Source organism: Battus philenor, unplaced genomic scaffold, assembly GCF_028537555.1.
Source record: "Battus philenor isolate CCGP_79_NKW_IND1 unplaced genomic scaffold, ilBatPhil1.0.hap1 SCAF_20, whole genome shotgun sequence".
NCBI classification, from domain to species: domain Eukaryota; kingdom Metazoa; phylum Arthropoda; class Insecta; order Lepidoptera; family Papilionidae; genus Battus; species Battus philenor.
Genome location: NW_027181683.1, coordinates 4,802,418 through 4,820,152, shown reverse-complemented (window position 1 = coordinate 4,820,152; position 17,735 = coordinate 4,802,418). Strand labels below are relative to the sequence as shown.

Sequence of the window (17,735 nt, the reverse complement as noted above, 5' to 3'; positions counted from 1 at the left end):
CAATGCTATCACGACTTAGCATAGCTTACAATAAATCATTAATGAAGTTAATAGGATAATATATTTACATAAATACTGAACAATGCTTGCAGTAATTAAATTACTTTTTAAACAATTTTAAAAAAAGTTAAATTTATTTTTGTCTATCATTTTAACTACTCGTAGGCTACAGTTCAAGTAAAAAAATGCGCATTGTTATGTGATGATATCTATTGATATCATCACATAACACAAGGTTATGAAAGTTTCGATTCGAACCTTAATGATTGAAGTAAAGACTACAATTAGTACTATTACATTAACTAAAAAGTTGAATATGATATTTGACTCAAATGAATCTTCTTTTCAGCCTGTTGACGCCCATTGCAAGGGATAAGCCTCGACCAAACATCGCCACTAACTAACTATGCTGTCGGTCAACCTCGGCCGCGTTTACCGACTTGTGGTCGCCGTTCAGAACCTTTCGGCCTTCTCTTTCTTCTTCGACTGTCACTTAAGACGAGCAAATCATCAAACTACATCCGTGACTTTGGTTCTTCTACAAATCCCCTCATTCCTGATGTTCTTCTCTTCAATATTCTCTAAGTAGCCTTCTCATAAGGCCCATACTAAGCGAATACATCTCGAATGCTATCACTAGCAATACATTGGCCGAAGACCTTCGTCGTCAGATATTACGGTATTTTAGATGAAAAGATGTTTCGCAGTATAGAGTATTTATATCATTTTTGATTAAATTCATAAAATTTTTTAAATAATGCTTTTAACTATGTTGTATCGAAAAACATTATCTTAATTTTTTACAGAGTTATTAGTTTTAGGTGCAAAAGCTTTCCGGTATTATCCGGCTTTATTCGGTATAAACAGAAATACGTAACATTCGTTTATTTTTTCTATTGGTATGCGACAGGACAATAATTCTTGGCAGTGCAAAGTCAGCATGTACAGATAGTAAATAATAATTAATTTTGATATATATATAAGTAATACTAACTTTTTAACGCTTTTTTCATTAATTTATTTATAATGTCTGAAACAATATAATACATTAATTGACAGTAAATGAGCTATACATTTACCCCTTTAAAACTTTCACACATATAACCATTATTAAAATTATTAAATTACCTTTTATTAATTATTAAATTACCTTTTATTTGTCACCCTGAACACTAAAACGCTTGTAAAAACGCTTCAGCACATGACTTACGCTGTGCCATTCTTTATCTCTTAATAAATTAGTCGTAAGTGGTCGTATGACGTCTTAAGTACGGAGACGTTGTTTCTAGCCCGGATACAAGGCGATGGGTACAGTAGATCGTTTGTCTGTTGGTCCATTTGTCTGCATTAACAGAGGTGACTGCACGTGTAGGTATCAGGTAATGCCTATGTTTATGCACCAGGTAGTCTCGTTCTCTTAGGTTTATATCATTAGTTTTTTTATTAATATCGACAGAATGATCTTATTGGTTATTAATGGCAATGTCTTGTTATTATTACTTATTTTTTAATGCAATCCACTTACACATGGTACGGATAGGTTATAGTATAGCTGTTAAAGCTTAAAAGTGTTAAATCAGCTTTTTTATTGTTTTTTAATGTGTGGTACAGGCTAATAGAAAACCAATGGATTTAGAAAAAAAATAATGCATGAAAAGCATTTTCAAATTACGAATTGTTACATAATAAAATAATTATGTTATACTATTAACTATCTATCCCAACAGACTTTGTATTGCCAAAAGTTATCGGCCTGTCGTCATATATTTTTTTTCTTTTTTGTTCTAAGCTAATATTTATTCACCTATTATATATACCTACCTATTATATAAAACTCATATTTAATTAATTTCATGATGTGTGCATTAAATATAACGTGTAGAAAGTATATAAATAATGTTTAATATTTAACGAAAGAAAATCCAAAAAAGTTTAAGCAGTATAGGAAAAACTTTGCTGCAAAACTGCAAGCTAATTTATTTTGATTGATTCAAAAACGTTGAGTATTTACATCTTGTACATCGTTGGCAGCTGTACTAGTTATAAACCCCCACAGACGTCAGCGTCCTTTGAATACGAAATAATTGAATCATACATTTTTAAAGTAAACAAAAAAAATTACTCTGGTTAAAATTATGTTATGTTGGTTGTTGAGAGGGTTGTGATACGTTGAAATATTTATTTATACGTAAATTTAAAAGTATTAACGGGTATATGTGTAAAGTTTGTATGCGTGTTTGTTTTAAGTGTTATACTAGAATTAAAACGATTGTCGGTGATCGAAAGGAGATGGAACTTATTATAATTAAACTGATGTTTAACTAAATCTCATAAGTGTAACCTGAACTATATCGACTGCGCTTTTAAATTTATTTTTATAAAATCATTTAGTACAAAGATTTTGTCCATCTAAGAAAACTTTGCTGATATTCCATTGTATCGTTTTGTATCTTTGTGCAATCAGTAAACTTTGCTCTGTAAATTTTAGAGGCGCTGTATAAAACCGTTCGATAACCAACCTGTTTCGCCGGGAACTAGGTCCAGTTGTATAGAATAAAGAAAAGCGTTGCTGCATTTTCTTCCGCCACTTCTTCTTCCAACTGCTTTCTGGAGTGGTAGTAGTAATGTTAGCGAAGCAACAGCATCTAAGTAAGTCGAGTATTATCGACCGAGGTCCTCTCGTAGGGGCCCTAGAGCCTGGTCACTTCATGGGGCGTTCATGGAGGTGATCTAAGAGCTCGGAACACTCCAAATCCGGTAAATTAATGTAGCGACCCGTGCCGAGGCTCCTCCGAGAGGCTTCGAGTTTCGCTACTATAATAGAGATTCAAACCCTCGAATTCTGCAAATAACTGCCATTTACAGATTCCGCGCCAAAACTTTACCAAATTATCCTAATATTATTATTAATTATTCTAATAAATTTTTCCTTTCGGCGAAGAATTTTTTTTTCTTTTCCATGTAAATAAAATTTAAAATAAAGGGCGATTCCTTTAATTTACATTCTCCGTACTTATTTTGAAATATCAATACCTCAAATTGTACCATTTTTCCAAAATAATCTTTCTTAATCAAATCTTCGATTACTGGCTTTCTGCGAATAGCAGTACATTTACGTATTCTATCTTACATTTTCATTCAAATCTATTTTAAGTATCACAACATCGATTCAAAATATAATATTGCAACAATAAACAAAAATTACTTTAACATAATTTTGCTTCTTAAATCTATTAAATTTTGAATTTAGATAACTTGCAAAACCCATATGTATATACGTTGTGTTTCAACTAAGAAACTAAAATAACTTACTCAAAGTGTATTTGCAACCGAAAAAAATTCAATTAAAAAAACACAATGTGTATTCCTGTTTTATTAATTCAATCCAAATCGACATTAGACAATTCCTCAGTGATTTTTCGCACTTCGTCATCGCTTCTTTTATCTTCTCCCAATTTCTGCGTCTCATCTTTCTTCTCTCCGTAAAGCCTCTTTAAATTATTCAAGACGTACTGGGGCATATTTTCCGGTCGGGGTTGGTGTATTTCGTATTCTCCCTTTTCATTCTTAACTAGCTCGACCATGGAGTCCTCTAAGTTCATTACTTCTCCGGGACGACTGGTATCAGGTTTCTTATAAACCGGTTTTTGGGGACTTTTCATCTTCTGCGCCCAGTTTTGGAGGTATTTTCCTGCGTCAGTTTGTAGAAACTGAAAGTGAAAAATTATTTTAAATATTTGTAATAAAAAGAAAATAAGAGATTCTTGTCTACTGAACAACTCTACCTTTTCTCTGTTTTTATTTATTTTCGGTGGGGGAGAAGACGGCGCTTGACGTTTGTTATTCGTGGCGAACGATTGTCCATCTGAAACAAGTGTCCTTACTCATTAAGAACTTAACACTTTCTCTTAACAAAAATGATAAGTAATTAACCGGATTTCTCGGTAAATATGCAATATATTATTATTCATTATATTTATATATTTTAGGGAGCACAGTAATTAAATGGCAATCAAGTAAAAAACACTAAATACAATATGTATTTTACCTAAACCTTTTTTACGCCGAATTAAAAACTGTCTAAATATATGTGATTTCCAGAATGTAAGCTGATTATATGATGAGAAATCTATGGAGGAAGCTTATGTCCAGCAATGGGTATCTTGCGACTGAAATGATGACGACTAATTAAAAAGAGCTAATGAAAGCTAAAAGTTTATTTTAGATATTTATTTTAATTTCTTTACAATTTATTCTAATATATCAAACTAAAAAGTATGCATGCCTAATGATGCATACTTTTTATTTTGATGCGATAATGAATAATAAACTGCAATAAAAAATAGTTTTGAATCCAGGGGCTAGAAAAAATATTGTTACCCCCATACATACATATCAGGGGCGGCTAAACTGCGGCTCGCGTGTCTCACGCGGCTCTTTGAAATATTATTTTTGGCTCCGATTGGTTTCAATATTTAAATTTATATTACCTTTGTCAGCTCTTGAAAAATCGAAACAAATTGCTGGTGTGTATTATACCTATTCCACTATAAAATTAGCGAAATCCAAACATCTATCATAATTAACTAACTGGCATCTCACGTGTGCCATTACTTTTAACATCGATACACACATTTTGTACTTTTGTTAAAATAATTTCAATTAATATGATTTTTGTAATAAAAATAGTCTTTTGCTATTTTAAATGCATATTGAATCGCAAAAACATTTCAAATTTCGAAAAATAAATCGCACCATCAAAGAGCTTGGCCACCCCTGACATATACCTTTAACAACCAGTTTTATTTATTGACTTTTAAAATAAATTGTCTTACATGTATTATTATTTATATAGACTTTTATACGTTACATTTTGATTTGACTAGTGCTTATTACATCTAAAGGGTAATTTCCATTTTTCATAACAAAAATCAAATAAGCGGTAACCAGTACACCGTGGTTATTAATTTAAGTCAGTGTTTTAACCGTCGTTATGCATTTTAACTGAAATAATGGTAATTACGTATCAGATAACGTGAGATTATGAAATCATTCGTTATTCAAATGAAGACGGCGTGATAGCCATCTATAGTGGAATACACAGGAAGTTGAATAACAAAAACATTTTTTGTCTGTAATTAGCAAATTATTAAATGCTATTATAATATAGCGTTTAGTATAGCATTTAGCGTAATTTGCAACTCTATATTACTTATTTAAACGCCTACACGAAACATATTAGCGATGAACGCTAGCCACGACAATCTGCATGAACATATATTTAAGCCTTATTTTCCTTTACTAAAGCGTAGCGTGGATTAACTTTTTATTAATATTAAGATTCTTACTAAGTGCCATCGTATTTGTTTGAGGTCCCAATTCGAACAAGACTTGGAAGTCCGCATGGTTGCCAAAAGCGAAACCGAAGCCCACTCGTGAATCAGTGCCTGGAAACAATTAAATACTTTTAATGATATTTATATTGAAACAGCAATATATTTAAATATTAATCTTGGAAATTTATAATTCAAAACAAAATTCAGCTTTTGTTATTTTTTATTTACATTATTTTCCCTTTTTAATTGTTTACAGTAATTGCTTGTCTGCATCAAGGAAATACCTAAAGAGCTTAACAAACTGAAATCAAATTCAGTTTCTCTATAAAAGTATTTAAATTCAGAATTTTTTAAAAAAACCTACGATGGTTCCATACACCTGCCTACAAACTCAGCCGGGGACTTGTAAAGTACTAGAGAAAATTGTTTAAATGTTATTCAAAGGCAGTTTTATTGTTTTACCAAAAAATTGTTATAATTTCTTCTAACTTCTTTTGATGAACTATGATTGCTGAACATAATTCCGAGTTGATCCATTGTAACTTATTCAAAATTGTTAAGAAGAATTACTTTACTTTTGATCACTTAAAAGAAAAATCAGTACCTTTTTTTATTGGTGGAATGTTTGAATATGCAACAGACAACAGTGATGGCAACTCTTCGGGTATAATAACTGAAGCCGCTCCTGAAAATAATACAACCAATACTGTTACAAGACTATTTTATATCAAAAATCAATGAGAATAAATTTACCTCTATAAATTGCTTTAAGAAAGCGTGGCGAGATGGGAGCCGAAGAAATAAAAGAGTATCATACCTAAGATGCGGTACAAAAGTTACGTTAACACTAGAATAACATAAATAACATATGCAATGAAGTTTAACACATTCAATGTAAATGAACCAAATGTAAAATGCAACACTGGTTTACGCAAATTATCGGCCGACTGACCTCTGCACAGTTCTTACCACAGCTCCTGAAACAGTTGCAATCTTCACTAACGTAACAGCATTTATTAATAGTAACATACAGGTTGAGCTAGAAAGAGGTGCGAATTTCAAAATCTAATCATTACCCAGCAATGTAACGTAACTTTTTCTTTCCCTAACTGAATCATTTCGTAGCCTACTTCAGCAGGACCTGGTTCCAACAAGATAGCGCAATATTCTATACTGGGCGTATTTAGCAGTTGTTAACTAAATTTCATTCTATACTACCTACATTTCGGGGCTTTCTCAGAGTCCAAATCTCGCGCCACTGGATTTGTTGTCTGTGAATACTTTAAAAGCTACGTTTACCCCAATAAACCGACGAAGATTTACCATCTCAAAAACAACATTCGCGAAGAAATTTTGCTATTTCCCAAGCAATGTGCCAGCGTTTAGATGGCATGGCACACACCTAAATTATTTTGTTAAAAAAATATATAAATTCTCGATTTTAAACTTAGTACTTCCTTTTCCTTGTTTTTTTTTTTTAAATCCGTTCAACTTAATAGCCCGTTTGACCAATTTTTTAAATAAATATTCCTAACATTTTGAGTCATAATTTAAAAAAAGTTAAAAAAATAGCCTTAATAAATCTTAGATCAATCACATGCTTCAAGATGCAAATACAGAAAAAGACAGGCATTAATTAAAAAAGATTGACAAGGTACCAGTGTTTCAACGTAAATATTTAAAAGACATAAACTTGAGGTTATGTAAATAAACGGAGAAAGTTTAAAATCCTAATATTGTATACAAACTGACGATTATGTTAATGACCGTAGAAGTGAAATTTAAACGTACGTAAAGTATTCATCAAAATTGTGACCACAACACAAAATATATTTTTATTTTTCCCATATTGTGCAATCCTTTAATAATTAATCTCTTGAAAAATTGAACATATTTACAGATATCTTACTAATACATTAATATTTAAATGAAGGACATATTAAAGATTTTCACAACAGGTTTAATAACACTAAATTAAAATTGATATAGACAAGGTTTCTTGACCTGATAAAGATCATAACTAATTCCAGCGAAAGCTCAACCTAAGCCTTATAAAAGAGAAGGTTTATTTATTTACTGGAAGTCGCACAACAAGCTATGCGGAGGACTATTTTCGAGATCGAAGAGTTGCATACATGAACGAAAGTAACCAATAGCGGATTGGCATGTTGAAATAGCAGTTGGCTGGTCACATAGCGTGCAGAACAGATGATCGCTGGTGCCTCATGGCTCTGGAGTGTAATCTGCAAGCGCCGCGTAATCCATCCATCATATGGACTGACCTTGTTAACGTCGTCGGAAGATGCTATTTGAAGACCGCTTTAAACTGGCTTTTTTGGGCAACTATGCAAAAGAATAAAATCCAGCAGTGGACTTTCTTCGGCTGAAATAACTATAATAACTACTATATATTTCCACTCTTATATTAGTGTAATAACGCATTCATTAATTAACAGATTTAAGTATACTTTCATAACATTAGATATTATTTTGACATATACAAATTAGGCCAGGATCCACGACACTATATTAGAGGCCATACTGATTGTAACACAAGTACTCAGTATGCGAGACATTTCTTTTACATCCGTCTAGAAGTGACGGAACGACAGTACGTGTTACGAAACATGCGACATATTGTGTCATATATGTCACGTACAATAATATTGAGGTACATTAATGTATTTATTACCACATCTGTTGATATAGATTGCAAATTAATTATATTTTTAATTTTGGTACATTCATTTATAGGTGTTTTAAAGACAATAAGCTAAGTTACGCCAAGTTATCTGCTACACATTAGTATAGCTAATTAATAAAAATAGATTTATGAGTCAGCGAGACTGTTTATTTAATTCTTTTAATTACTTAGTATAGAAACCGTCGAAGAGTACAAATATTTTAATATATCTAAAGACTATAAACAATTTAGTTTAGAAGGCATCTCTGAAATGAAGGAAAAATCATTACAAAAGTAGGTTCTTCGTTTACACGTATTGTTTGAAATCAATGTATAGATCATTACTAGCACTTTCGAAAGACTGCACTGGCAGAAATTATCGGCCGGTCGTATTCCAAAAAAAAAATGTATTGGTGTAAACATTTTATTTATTGATTAAATTTAAATATGTATATGTTAAATGTAAATTGAATGTGATATAAGAATTAAAATAATTAATATAGAAAATTAATGACCGGCTGTTGAATGACAAGGCTGTCTCTGAACTGTCAAACTCGTAAAATTCTCAGCGAACTGTCAAATGTATTTAATTCCGGAAATTGTTTAAATTTCTGCCCTAAATTTTTTCCTTATTTTTTCCATAATAATCTTCTACAAAGAATTAGGAAACTTATTTTTAAAGATAGAAGAAACCAGCAAAGTCATACAAAAAATATGACGGAAATAAGGGAAATAAGACTTCATTTTCTATAAAATAAAACTTGGGTAATTGAGAACTAGGTAAGCGAGACAAATCTATTAGTAAGAGTATTTGCCAGGTTGCCATTATTTAGACCTTCTGTAGCCTCTATAAATGAAAAATAAAGCCTTTATAAGTGACAGTCATCTTTAAGTAACATTGCTAATTACCTCTATCTCTGAGCAAGATATTAATTTTGGTATTTTATGAATCCTCAAATTTCAACGGACTTATATTTCATTCAGATGACCAAATTTGCTTTGTTTTCTATAATTATATGACTTTACAGTAATGTCGCTTTCTTAAATTAAATTCACACGACTGCATTTTAACAATTTTATATTTATTATCAACAATATATTCATCTTCATTATTAACATCTTTTGCCACCTAGTATACAAATTTTCAATGCCGGAGCGGTAAAGATCAATCGGTTTTTTTTTAAAATATGTCGACAGAAACGACATTACTCTCCGGTCCCCCTAATACGTACATACATACTTTGTTTGTACATACTTTCATATTAACGGTATTTTTATAGACCTCCTACAATTCTATAAGCTAAAAATCGGTTTAGCATTGCTCCTTAAAACTCTCGCTTATCCATGTTTGATTATATATTAAAATTACTTTATATCAATTGTTTACATTTATAGAAATAACAGTTTTGCAACATTCCTCAGAAACAAAACAATAGATATTTTGTTACAAAAAATGTCGATAGCTACATTCTACTGTTTCCGCTATGTGCATTGTTTTTACCGATAGCTTTATGCGCCTTATGGATTTAATTGTGTGAACTTTGACACGCCAATTTATTTTAAAAATCTATTATGTTAATGATATTTCTCTAATTATTATGAATAGATATATAATTTGAATATTTATGCTTAAATTTAAAACTTAATTACTTAAATCCTAAATTTTTAAGTAGTATTATAATTGATCGAAGTTTTAAAAAAAAATATTTAAATTTTTCATATCATTAGAAAATTTATCCAAATTAAGAGAAAATGATTTGATACATAAATCCTACACCTTAACGATAAGTTAAAAAAAGTTTATGTGTTAACAGTGTTGGGGTAAACTGATGGTATTAGACCACGTAAAGAATATTAATTTACACTAATATTATATTTAAAATACATGTCCATATAATAATAAATCTATTTTTATCAAAATTAAAATTATTTTCAAATAAACATATGCAAAATTCTTCTACAAAAAATGTCAACATCGTAAGTTAAGACAACTATATTTTTCAAGGTAGTAATAATTTACTTTGGGAAGAGTAAAATATAAAAAGAATGACTGTGTGGCTTAGATATGCCCTGAAGAATTTCGTTTTAAAGATCCTTTATTTCACCACACAGTTAAAATTCAAATTTTAAATATCTTTATTCGTATAGACATTTACATGCGCTTTTGAATCGTTGATTATTTTAACATTGTAAGTAATAAGCTTTCGCTGGCTCGGAATTCAGATCTGCTGAGAAGACCCTAAGAGACCCTGAGAAAATCAACAGTTCCTGTTTTAAATTAAGTTTAACAATTTTTAAGTATACATTATAATACAAATCATGTAAATTAGTCAACAAACCAAGTCCCAAACATTACGATCAACTACAAACCGTAGAATTCAATAATTAGATTTATTTAATAATATTCTTTTAATTTTAGTTTAACTACGAAAAGGAAGATCATATATTGTGGAATTTTATACATTAAAGATGTAATAAAGAATAGAATTTGGTGCTGTAGTGACGGGTTCATTATCATCTTTGTGTTATGAACACACGTTCCACTCTTTCCAAATAAAAAACGTTTAATATTAATAAAAATAAAGTTATTCATTACACTGCATTTTGTTTCTTACTTAAATCTGATTGTCGTGGGAGTGACGCGTGTCCAAAGATCGCAACCTTACTTGGCCCGCGTTGCGTATCTTTGTGGGTCAGGGTCCTCCGGCTCTGCTTGTTTAAAATATCTTTGCAGCTCGTTGTGAAAGGATTACATAACAATTTTTTTTTAATAAAAACACGTTGTTAGTAAGCATTAGTATGGTAAAACATGCGTCCCATACAGAGTGATACACATGTTTTTAAAATATAAAATAATTTAAACAATGGTTGTGCACCCTTTTCAATAAGAAATAACAAGTTTAATAATTAAAAATTTGTATTTTTATTTATTATATTTCATCGATAAGCATTATTTTAGGTTATGTTTTTTTAAAGCCCGAAGTACCAGCCAGAAACAACCTACACATAGATTTTTCTTATTGATTATTTAAACATTGAAAATAAAAAATCATTTTATAAATGCATTTTCACGCATGCTTGATATCAAAGTGTAGATAAACATTTAGTAATTAAACTAATTGTATACGAGTAAATGCTGTGAAGGGCCTAGTAAATCATTCATATTTTCCCAAAGACGCCGATTTTCACACGTCGTTTATCGTATAAACGACTTATGAGAATCCGCATTTATGCTCACTGAGAGTCAAACCCGTGATACACGACGTACATTTACCACTGGGCACACACTGCTTTTTGTGGGTGTAATGCCATAGAAACCATTTTAATTGATTTTTTAAAAAGCCAAAAAAATTCTGGCCAAGTTTTAAACCTATAAGAGCCATAGCAGTAATAGCCCAACGGTAGGTGACTGACGGACTGACTTGCGATCGTAGGTTCGATTCCCGGAAAAGAGTATTATATATAATAACTTTATTAACCTTTGTGCGTTAATTATATAGGATTGTCACTGCTAACAAACAAGTTTGCAGAGGATAGGCAGCAGCGTCCTCTGCGAGCCATGATACTATTCTGCGATCGCCAACCCGTCTGTTAAGCGGGGCGATTATGGTATATCACCCCATACATATCTTTGGATAAGACCTATACCTAGCAGAGAAAAGACTAGAAATTATTATTATGTTCTTGAAGAACCTACTAGAAAGTATTAGAAAACCAATAAAAAAGTGAAATCGGTAAAGGCGTTCTCAAATAATGGGCGGGAAGGAGGAGGCTATGTCGTAGTATCGTCTATAGACTAACGAATACTTACACATACACACACACAAATATATATATATATATATATATATATATATATATATATATATATATATATATAAATATTCTAATAAACTGTGTTCATATGTAGACTTTTGTATAATTTGTTATTTATCCGGATTTTTCTCAAGATTCAAGATTAAAGTTTATTTATTGCAATTTTAAAATTGTTGTATCGCCCCACCTTTTTATGTAATGCACATTGTTTATTTTAAATACTATTCGTCTATAAAACATTTGCTTTATACATGAATAATAAAGTCAGTTTTCCAAGAAACTTTTCCTACCTAAAAATATCGTCGGAGCAAAGACACGTTAAGTGGCTAAAACCCGTTTGCAGCTACGAAATCGATACAGCACTGTTGCACAACCGTAGTTTAGCTCGTCGATATCGGACACATGCGACATACAATATCGTAATTTTTATGTACGACATAAACACTTGTAACAACTCACAAATATATATGTATAATAGAACTATTAGCAATTTACGATAACGTCTTCATAATTTTATGAAATAATATTTAAATTCTTAATTTATAAATAGAGGTTTTTTTTCTGTAAATATCCTTATTTAAATCGTAGAACATCACCTGCTGCACATTGCTATAGACTTTAAGTAGTTACACTCTATATTAAGCATAAAGAATTGAGTAGATTTACGTATTCAGATGTAATAACATTTATTAATAAGTATATTTTAAATTAATTATGGCTGTTAGTTAAAAATAGTAATTTATTTGCGAATGGCGTTTTTTAAAGAAATAGAACTATCTGGGCAGAAGGCCTTGCAAGCGGTGTTTGACAAAAAAATCGATAAATAATTAAAATCCAAATAAAAATAATCACCATATTTATAACATTATAAACTAAAAAAATCTCTCCTTTGTATCTCAAGTAAGTAATTTTTAATGAAAACGAAACTTGTTTTGTCTATGAAAAATAACATCACAATTATGACATATTGCGTGTAAGGAAAGAAATAAGTTGTCTATGGTTTTGGTTTGTCCGCCCTTATTTTTGCTTTCAAATGGCCAAGGTTTTGAATACTCAAGGTAAGTTACAAACTCCGACCTTGTGCTCATATAAATATTTATGTAGAATGTCTCTATACCGAAAATAAAAAAAATAAACTTCCTTATCCGCAATAACTGTGCATATGATCTTAATAATGAAATACAGAGTTATTGGTTATAGGTGTAACAGATTTAAAAGGGTGAATGTATATTTCATTCACTGTCAATTAATGTATGGTACAGCCTTTCCAAAAGTCAAAGTTTTCAGAAATAATAAATAACTTAATGATAATGTAAGTAAGAATAAACGTTTTGTTTGTTTAATTAAAGATAAATTCGTCTTACTACATATGAAAATTAATTATTGTTTATTATCTGTACCTGCAGACTTTGTGCCGACAGAAGTTATCAGACTATCACATTTCAATTCGAAAAAATAAGTAATTGTAAAAAGATTTAAGATTTGTCAATTTGTATATTGATTGATAATAAGAGGTTTAAAAGTTTTTGCTGTGCATTGCACTCCTTTAAAGCTTTTAACACCCATAATTAATCACCCTGTAGAAATAAAGGACTGAACACTAAATACTGAGAACCTACGATGAACGGGGATTGCTACTACGATAATTACAAAGTTAATGTTTTCTTTGGATGTATCTTTATCATATGTTGAAATTTAATAGGAATATAAAAGACATGCGAGCATTGATAATATATGCGATGAAATAGATGAGTTTCACGAAAAAGATTATACAAAGAAATGGTGCCATAGACATTCTTTACGGAATTTCAAAAGCCAAAATTTTAAAACCGATTAAACAGGCGACAGGGGGCCAAAATTTACCAGTTTGGGAAACAAACAATTATATAAAAAGAAATTAACCATTCACTGTTATAAAGGCAATTTACAATTATACAATAAACACCATTATCCACTAAATATTTTATAAAACGGTACATAGTAATAAAAACAGCGGCTATTAATTCATATATACGAAAAGAAATTGTATTAAAATCATATATTTGAGAGCCGACGAAACATTTACTTCAAAAGATTAAATACGTAAAATATATTTTTAATTTTGTTAATAGGCAATTACAAATTGGTGATCTTATAAACATAACATAGAATCTTTACAATAAATAGAAATTCGAATGGCAGTCTTATCGCATTCCGCAATTTCACACAGGTAGCGAGGTTTTTGATACATTTGAAAAAAAAATAGTTTTAATAGAGGGATGATGTTGAACGATTCGAAAAAAAACCATTACATTATGTATTCAAAATAAAAATATAGTTATATATATAATTATTAGTAGGGTGATACATATATCAGGAGGACCAGAAAGTAGTATCGTTTCTGTTAACATATTTTAAGGAAAAACCGATTGACATTTACCGCTCTGGGATTGAAAATTTGTATACTAGATAGCCAAAGGTTGTCGATAACGAATGTGAAAATATTGTTGATTAGAAAAAAACCTTGTTAAAAATATAGTAGGGTAAATTAAATTACGTTATGATATTCATATCCTAAATACTATTATACATGAATACGTAAGAATTTAAAACAAGATATTTGAAAAAGAAAAAAGGAAAATTTAAAGGAATCAGCTTTACAAGCCTTTGAAAAGTTCAGAGTTTGGTACTTGTAATCTATAACACAGATTACTCATTCCAAAGACGAGTAGCTTTTACAGCAAAGGACTTACTTAGGAACTATGTGATATGTTTTGGAAAATCATAACTCGAGAATCTTAGATGGCCTTAGTGATCGAGAATGTGTGCTATTCAGGAAGTGAAGGCGCTCCTAAATACTACTCGATATTGGCTTCAAACTGACAGTGTAAAAATTGTGGTAGTAAAAAATTACCTTATAATGACTTGATGGTGCACGGTCCAAAAATTGCACTAACTATTCCCATTACAAACCACTTCCAACCATCCTGATGGAAATGTATGGGAAGGGGATTCTCAGAATACCTGTATAGGTTTAAGCTCATAGGGAATCCTCCGTTCATCTGTGACCCAGCGGAGGACCAGACCGTGGTGCACGCAATTACTTGCTGTCTCGCATATCCTCCATACAAGAGCTTAGAGTGGCTTGCAAAGTAAAAATGGGTAGGAGCGTTGCTTGCGGCAACATCGATTCCTTTTTGGAAGAAGAGGAGAGCCGCTACACTTTCTTGTGGTTTTATTGCAGGGTGATGGGTGACGCAATTAGGCATAACAAAACCGTGTAGCAGGAGTTGTAGCGAGGAATGGAAGGCAATGCATAAATGCAATGTGCGTGAATACTATATGTTGATAGTAGACTGTATGATAGAAAATATGAAGTATGAAAGAGAGGGAAAGTGAAAGTGTTTATCCCTGTCCTGAAAATAAAATGTGGGAAAGAATATTTTAAAAAATGTATAGGAGGGCCCATGTCCAGCCGTGGACTAACTACGTAAGGATAATAACAAATATAAACAGTGAATTTTAATTCTGTTACAAAATGACTGAACGTCATTGGTTACAGATTCGAGTCCAAATTCTAAACCACCTTGAAGGAGTTTATTCGATTATTATAATTAGGTGTAATTTGTAACACACTCGCCATTCACTTCGAATAAAAAACCTTAATGTTACAAGACTGCACACACGCTTTACATCTTAGCTAATGTCTGCTAGTACATATCCTTATTTATGGTCAACCAATATCGACACTTATGACTATAGATCGTAAAAAGTAGAAACCAGAGTGATGACCTTCTACAGAAAGATTTTGAAAATAAAAAAATCCTTGATTTTAGTATTCTAATTATAATATTTTGTAATTTTATATGTATATTTTTAATTTGTTTGGTTTTGGCTAGTATAAAATACATTTTTGTATTGAAAAAATTCCAAAAAGCGAAGATAAATAAGGGTTTCATTAGAGGGCTAAAAATCATTTTCTGAAGGGTCACGAGTAATATAAAACGTTTATAATTTATCTGCTAATGCCTCTTACTACTTACTAATGTAATTTACAATCTAGGTAAAAAAATTGTTACTTTTTAACTAATTAACCTTTGGCCTTCATTATTTCATAGCCAAAAATTACTTTAGAAAAATATGTATCAAATTTTCTAATCACTGCATAATTCATTTACAAAAATTAGCAAATAAAACTGCGGTGTTCAGCGGAACGGTTTGCATTTTTTTATAAATTAACAAGTTCTTCTAAAAATGTCAGATGTAATAAAATGATCCGAAACTTATTATGTGTTTATATTAATAAATAAATATTAATAAATCATGCGAAGTAGTACTTTTTAAAGTATGATTATGTAAGTATGATATGAAATACTATACAATAAACTATCCCATGCAATAAACGAAAGTGTTTTCCAACAATTTACACACAGAATGCATAACAAATATTTACAGAAAATAACAGGTCATAACTCACGCAGTGTTACGAACGAATATAGTTCGCATTTAGAAAGTATTTATATTTTATATAGATATTAATTAATATGTAAAATAAATAAGAGAACCTTTTTTGTATAATTTAAATGGTCATAAGAATTTTGTGTAAATATTTTAAAAATAGGCTTTATTTAAATAATAAGCAAAAAATGGAAACAAATCAAAAATGCCATGTGTTTATAACAGACAAAAAACCTGCAAAAAGAAATACTATGTTTACACTTTATATATCAATATAAAATATAGCTGTTTACAATGCTGTAAAAACACAATTACTAACCAAAAGAAAACAGGAACAGGAAACTAACTATTCTCACAAGCATTTTGATCAATAATTTCCAAACGTCACTTCAAGTTTATTTAACATGCACTTAACATTTTCGCAAAATCCATTAGACTAACACGTGCACCTCTGTAGCATTAAATAGAATAAAAAATAAATAAAAGGAACTCTCAACGCCACTGATTTTGCCGCCAAACTAAATGCAGAAACATATGACATTCGACGTAAGCACTTTCTCTATTGCGACAACGATTTATGTGCTATAATGATTAATTAAATTATTACTCCGTGTCATTAGAGATTAGGTACAAATTCCATCTTCATGAATCATGCTGTTACTACCTTTATGGTCGTAAGGTGCATTTTTACTAGTGTTCGAAATTTAAAATGTAGTGGTGGCAATTCTGAAAAAATATATCCGAAAGTGAGATTTATTTCAGATATATTTAAGATTCAATTTACCTGCTCATTATCTTACTGGCTTAACATCCGTGTGTGAGTGTCCATTCACCACGCACCAATTGGTAACATAAGTAACGAATGTAAACACAACATGCCAGTTAACTTTTGATTTTGAAATTGAGCGTACAAGAAACACATTCCTTTGACAATTTACAAGATATACATCGTTTTAAAATTCGTCGACCACCACTTTCATATTTTGTGAAACCAAGAGTGGTGGTTATATTCCAACAAATGTAGAAAGCTTAAAAAAGATTAGGCAATAGTAAATTTTGCTACAGATCAACACTCAAACATCCGCGTATGTCCACTATGAGCACATCAATTTGTATTAAATTATTTGTAAAATAATATTTATAAACATTGTTATTATTTTTTTGCGCTGCCTATATATATAAATATATATATATAAATATATGTATGTATATATATATATGCAGCATCATTGTTTTATATAATCTATACATTTACCTGGTAATGAGACGCTATATCCATAAAAATTAATTGTCGCTTAACACGAGCATAACTCGGTCATATACAAATTTAAATATTACTTCTTAAACGAATACTTCCGTCTTTTACTCATGATTACACTTTTAAAATAATTTTTACTGTTTTACTTTGTTTCCTTATTCTACGTCTACTCTGTTTAGAATAAATATAAATCCCGGTGGTTTGT

The 17,735-nt window shown here is 30.6% G+C and overlaps 1 protein-coding gene across 1 annotated transcript; it reads right to left on the bottom strand.

Moving 5' to 3' along the window:
• Positions 1–3,371: 3,371 nt before the first annotated feature.
• snsl (snustorr snarlik) lies at positions 3,372–16,802 on the bottom strand. The gene is made up of 5 exons (XM_068765977.1): positions 16,592–16,802; positions 5,941–6,021; positions 5,349–5,447; positions 3,786–3,865; positions 3,372–3,710 (listed from the first exon to the last, which is right to left on the bottom strand). Exons 1-5 carry the CDS (start codon positions 16,632–16,634, stop codon positions 3,381–3,383), a joined length of 633 nt encoding a protein of 210 aa, XP_068622078.1. The 5' UTR covers positions 16,635–16,802; the 3' UTR covers positions 3,372–3,380.
• Between the last annotated feature and the right edge of the window lie 933 nt (positions 16,803–17,735).

Bases quoted from the DNA above. Each gene is read 5' to 3' on its own strand.
- snsl (XM_068765977.1), bottom strand. From the start codon at position 16,634: ATGCTTGTGAGAATAGTTAGTTTCCTGTTCCTGTTTTCTTTTG. The intron at 5,448-5,940 runs GTACTGATTTTT...AATTGTTTCCAG, and splicing joins CATTCCACCAATAAAAAAAG to GCACTGATTCACGAGTGGGC. The intron at 3,711-3,785 runs GTAGAGTTGTTC...TTTCACTTTCAG, and splicing joins TAAATAAAAACAGAGAAAAG to TTTCTACAAACTGACGCAGG.